The 6,000-nt window shown below is 41.9% G+C and overlaps 1 protein-coding gene across 4 annotated transcripts in view; it reads left to right on the top strand.

Moving 5' to 3' along the window:
* Positions 1-6,000, top strand: part of OSBPL5 (oxysterol binding protein like 5) — a 176,504-nt gene that overhangs the window by 160,902 nt on the left and 9,602 nt on the right. For all 4 annotated transcript variants that reach the window (XM_018076112.1, XM_018076109.1, XM_018076111.2 and 1 more), the window contains 4 exons: positions 472-568; positions 1,527-1,625; positions 2,861-2,958; positions 4,816-4,905. In XM_018076112.1, coding sequence (XP_017931601.1) covers positions 472-568; positions 1,527-1,625; positions 2,861-2,958; positions 4,816-4,905 — 384 coding nt within the window. The remainder of the gene's footprint in view (positions 1-471; positions 569-1,526; positions 1,626-2,860; positions 2,959-4,815; positions 4,906-6,000) is intronic.

The raw sequence follows: 6,000 nt of genomic DNA, 5'->3' as shown, positions 1-6,000 counted from the left end.
CAGGTCCCTCTGCAGGGATCTGAGAACCACGTGGACTTTGCTAAATAGACTCCCTGTTTCACATGCACTTTTTTTCCTATTTAGTCAGATAAGTTTTGCTTTGATAAAATTTTTATTTTAGCCACTGCATTCATTTTATGGAGATTATTCAAATGGTGCCCAAAAGTTCTGCACTGTTCATTTATTGTGTTGAAAATCTGACTACCTATTGGCCTAAAGTGATCTCACACATATAAGCTCAAGAAAATACAGAGTGGGGGAGAAAGTTTAGATATATAACGTTCTCATATGTAATGAGGACAGGCATCATGTTCCTTCCTTTAACATGGAGGTTAATGGTGCAGATGGGGCTTAGTCCTGCAGCCTCTGTCTTGTGCTCTCCCTGGAGCCTGTGAGGTTGTGTGTGTACCCACCTCTCTGTTTAACCTGTAAAAACTGCTCTGAATGACCTCTGCCTATTTTTTGTTCTAGGTCTCCCATCATCCGCCAGTGTCAGCTTTTCATGTCAGCAATAGGAAGGATGGATTCTGCATTACTGGCAGCATTCTAGCTAGGTCCAAGTTTTATGGTAAGGCATTAAGTTTAAGCATCCCCCAGGTAATATTGTGGCATTGGTTTTCATTTGTTTTTCAATCACTCCTGAGCGCATTGAGAGCTAAGATCAAAGAAATGCTTATAAGATCTAGCATCAGGATAGCCTAACTCCTTATCTTGGCTTTCATAGGTTTTCCCCATTTCCACCATTACAGTGTGAAACCACACTGATATTAAAAAAAAAAAAACAAACAGATAGAAAGATTGAGAGTTTTAAAAGCCTGTTTTTCTGAAAGCAAAAGTTTGTAAGAATGTATTGGCAGTTGGTTGTCAGACCACTTTGTGTGTGCTCATAGTTGAGTCACTTTACAGCTATTTGACCATCCAACCGACAAGTGCAGAAGTCTGTATAAATGTAACACCCTTTATCTAGCTCCCAGGTCCCTGAGAGCTGAACCCCAGAGCTTCAAAATGTCCTTGAATCTTTTAATATCAGTGCTAACAGCACAACTCCAGACTCTGGAACTGTGTTGCTGTTTGAAATAGTTTTTTTGTTTAGACAAATGCCTCTTAATTGTTATCTTCCACTAAGTGTATTTGCTGAAACACTTGTAAATAGTCTTTGCTGTCCTTCTGGCAATTTTTTTTTTTTATCTGGGATCATACACAATCAGAAAAGTTGTGAGAACAGAAGGACCTGAAAAACTTCTAAGCATTAGAACTCTTTTCTGCACCCCACTAGTGACCTGTTTAATCTACTTCTCTTTCTGCAACAGGGGCTAAATGCCAGAGCAAATGAGAGCCATACAGCAGTTTGTTAGAACTGCCTGCTCCAGCTGCATGATTTGCAGGGTCCTGAATTATGAGCATTTCATATCTTTTCTTACATTAGTGACTGACATTTAAATGGAAATGTTTTTTCTAAAGTAGTATGAGGGACCGAGTATAACATGCATTTTTAATGTATATGTATTTGTTCTTTTAAATTATAGGTAACTCACTTTCTGCACTGTTGGATGGGAAAGCAAAGCTGATGTTTCTAAACAGAGGGGAAGACTATATAATTACTATGCCATACGCCCACTGTAAAGGTAAGTTATGAGTCATCAAATAGGAAGCAAACAGAAAGAATAATACAATGGTATCTTACTGACTAACTTTGCACTGGCTCTCCCCTCTCAAGTAAGGGACACCACAGGGACTGGTAACTCCAGAGAGCAGTTGCTCCACACATGAGTCACAGCGCTCAGCAGGAGACTGGTCATCCTCAGTGAAGTCTTTTTGTTCTGTCTGTGCAGAGCTGAGGAGGGAATTAGGCCCATCTGCATTAGTTTTAACACTGCACAGAAACAGAAAAATACTGCATATATGCACTGCAGATAAAGTGGAGATGGAAAGAATAAGACTACATTTCTGAGCTTCTGAGGATAAAAAGTTTTTCTTATGTTAACACTGAAATTGTTTAATATGTTTTCTCGCTTTCTGGGAATAAAGGAAAATCCTAAATTCTCTTCCAATTTCTTTGTTATTCTAATCATTGTATTCCTCAGAGTATGAGCTGCCTCAGTGAGGCTGATGCTTATTACTGTGTGGCTTTGCTCTGTTGAGCCAGTGTGCACCGAGGCTGGGGGATGGCTGCTGATTCACTGCTTCTCAGGAAGCATTTCTCCTCAGGAAGCTGTGTCGGTGGCATTTCAACCACAGTGATAAAATCAGCAGTTGGATCCAATTTTGATTTATGAATATTTTTTAATTTGGCACCTTGACTTCAAGGTTAATGTTTATGGAGGGGCTGGATACCTGAAAACAGTAACTTCTGTAAATCACACTTATGCACTGCAGTGCATAAGTCTTTCTCTTGTCGTTTTTCTTTTTCTGCAAACGACCTCTTCAGCAAATGGTAAACATGTATAAGAAGAAGTCCCCTACATGACTACTGGTCTCCCAGATTCTGCTGAATCCCATTACAGCTCGTCTCTTCCCCATCCACCCTGTGAGAAGCAACTGGGTCTGTTTAAGCACTGGTATAAATGAAGTTGCAGGGCACAACCTTCTTTATTTTTCCTGTCCCACTTTCGGCTTGCCACAGGTGCAATATCAGCACTGGTGAGTCAAGCTATTTCCTGGCTGGTGTAATAAATGGGGAATACAGACTCAAGAGGATTCTTCACGTTTATAGTAAACAACCAGAAACTTCAAGTTCCATCTTTTCAAAACTTTAAGCCAAGTAGTGAATTTCACAGCATGTCAAGTGAGAGCCGGGTTGACCTGAGAAAGCAGATAGTTTCCTTTGGGACCTTTCTTAAGCCTCTTTTTTAACTTTCAGGACTTTTATATGGTACCATGACAATGGAGCTTGGAGGGAAAGTTACCATTGACTGTGAGAAAACTAACCACAGGGCAGAACTGGAATTCAAGCTGAAGGTAAGAGACTTTGTGGCCCCCATTTTGAATGGGTCTCATGCTTGTCCCTGTGCCCCAGGCAGGGTTTGACCATACACACCAGATCATTTTTATACCAGCAATGTGTGTGTGCACCACAGCTGGCCTACCTGGAGAGGAGGCATCACCCTGCAGTCAGTTTTGCCTCATGCAACTTGATTTGAACCCAGGAAGCCTTAGTTTTACGCATGATTTTTTCACTGTCGGCTGGCTGGCTACTGGCCAAACTTCGTTCTGAAAGTTTGGCGCTGACAGCATGGTTTCTGTTCAGGCAGGTACAATTATTTCTGCTTGAAAAATACAGCAGGGTGGCTGTCACACTGACAAGCCTTGCACTGACTTGTTCATGTATCTAGTTCCTCCCCTAGAAAGCCTGATGATGCAGATTTATGGTATGCAGGCAAAATGGAAGAATTTTTGAGCATTCCTGTTACTACATGTATTAAAATTTGGGAAGGAAAATGATAACCTGTAACTTTCCTTGGGCACTTAACTTGCTTTTTAAGGAGCATCTGTTTCTTTTCTGCTCCAACTAACGATTTCTTGCCTGGGAAAAAAAATTAAAGAACTGAGAGACTGCAGGACTTCAGAGTTGCAGCCTTAGCCATGTAAATGTAAGAGATCACTGGAGTTAGAGGAGTCTTTTGCAAACTGCATTTTTTCTAGGGCAATAATAATTTTTTGTCTTTATTTGCCTTTTACAAAGTGAACTGTTTCCCTGTGCACTTTCTTGACATTTGCACATGCTTGTCTTTAAAGCCTGTTCTTCCCGTAGGCCTGGTGTACTGTGTTGAGGCCAATGGGATAGTGCCCTGACTTCGGTCAGTGTCTACAAACTACAAACTCTTCAGAACTTAAAGTGCAGACCCTTCTTTCCTAGCTTGAAAACAATACCCTGAATCTAAAGATGACTCAGAAAGGACCCTGTGTCTTAATTACATGCTCTGCTTTGAGTATTTCTCACCTACTTTTTTTAGTATAATTGTTAGAAGTTAATGGTAAACCCTATAACTTCATTATTAATTTGGATTTGTACCAGTTCTCTGCTGGATTGCAAATGCTTGAGATACTCGTGATTTCTTTATCCACGGGTTGTGTGAAATTTGGTTTTGTATTGTTATTTAAAAAAAAAAGTTCCTTTGCACAAATATTATTGGAAAGTAGGTGCTAAAATGACTGAAGAAATGTTGTGTGGTATGAATAGAAGAGCTGGTCACTTATCACTGCTGTTTCCTGTGTTTGGCAGACAGGAGATGAGGGGAATTTTCCATTGTTCTGAGAATCTTTTCCTTGATTCTGGAAATACCCTTTTTCTTTTTTTTTTTTTTGTTTGCTGCTGGTGAGAACTTCTTCACCGGCAAATTGACACAGATGCAGTCATCAGCACTGCCACACTGTTGTTGCTGTCCCATAAGCAGGAAAAGTCAGCATTGGTGGTGCTCCTTTTCTTTGGACAAGGCTGCAAGTATAAGAGTGCAAACTGTAATGTGATTCTGGACAATGGGAAGGATTTGTCCACATGCACTTATCCCAGTGTCTAGCTGACAATAAATAAGTGTATTTGCAATGAAAGTGAGGCCTTGTACTGCTGACTGTTGATGCACCTGAAGGTTTATCTCCCTTTCTGCAGCTACAGTGATTTTGGTGTTGCAAACAAAAGGAAGAGGGCACAATGTGAGATAGTCAAAATCCATGTTAGAATTCATTCTGCCTTTCCCCAGAAATAGTGGAAGTCAAGCAGGTTGCACTTTCCTTCCCTACTGCTGCATCACTGTGTTTGGTTCCCTTCCAGTTCTCACTAGACTGATCGAATTTTCTGTTCCTGTTCTCCCCTGACAGCCCTTCTTCGGTGGCAGCGCGAGCATTAATCAAATCTCTGGGAAGATTAAATCGGGAGAAGAGGTGTTAGCAAGTCTCAATGGACACTGGGTAACACATGATAATCGAAGTTGCTGACAGGTTAAGTGCTCATGGCAGCAGGGTGCGTGGGAGGATGGCAGCCCTTGGCGGGCTCCCTGCGATGGAATGGGCGCTGCCAAGGGCCGTGTCCTGCCTTTTCCCGCCAGCCCCAGGGAGTGCAGGCGAGCGTGTCCTGCTTCTTCCAGGACACACCTCTCAAGGTACCTCTCAAGGTCATTTACACTTCAGTAGTCCCATCCACTTGCATTCCCAGAGCATGGGTCAAAGCTGGGAACAGTAAGGAGGGTTTTCATCAAAGCCAGTGGTTCTGTATTTAGGGTCTGAGGCTTGGGACGAGCACTGATGGCAAGGGATATAGTGTGTGTTAGGTGGGACTGTGAAGATCATGAGGCTTCCTTTTGTCTGGTGTGTTCAGTACTTCCTCAGTTACATCACTATCAGGGAAGAACTTCACAGGGTTTTGAATTCACAGGAGTTTGAATTCAAAGGGTTTTAAATTCATTATTTATGTTAGCAGACAGTTATTCCTCTGTTCATGAGGTGAAGGACAGAGACATAAACTCAGTGAGATTCTATTGTGTGTGCAGCTCAGAGCACCTAGCACCTTTGTGCACTTCGTATACACAAGTGAATCACTTCAAGTCATCCTCAAGCACAAATCCAACAAGAATAAACTTGCACGGTGAAGGATGTAGTCTAGTTTTGATTGAAACTCCTGGTAACTGTGGCAAAAGCAGTGAGCACTGGGCTTTGGGATGGACATTGGCTAGATATTTCTTCTCTCAGCAACATTTGGACATCTACAGCGTCATTACAGTTGTCCTGTGCTTCCTTTCCAGTCCATAGAAATTGCCACTTCTGAGACAAGATTTGTCTCATCCTGAAGGAGGTATTTAAAATAGGTCAGGTGAAATGTGCCCGGATAAAGCCCTTTCTGTAGTGAGGTCCTAACCACAGTGTAGCCTTTGGTACTGGACTCGTCCCCTCAGACAATCTGTCTTTTTACATCAAAAGCTAATGCCCATTTTGAAATTGGGATATTTGCCCTTTCTGGACCTATACAAAGTGATTTGCTCCCTGTGCCCGGGTAGCTTTTCCATCCTG

The sequence above is a fragment of the Manacus vitellinus genome, unplaced genomic scaffold (assembly GCF_001715985.3).
Source record: "Manacus vitellinus isolate BGI_N305 unplaced genomic scaffold, ASM171598v3 scaffold_30_pilon, whole genome shotgun sequence".
Lineage (NCBI taxonomy): Eukaryota > Metazoa > Chordata > Aves > Passeriformes > Pipridae > Manacus > Manacus vitellinus.
Note: the sequence above shows the minus strand (reverse complement) of the source record. Positions and strands in the feature narration are given on the sequence as shown.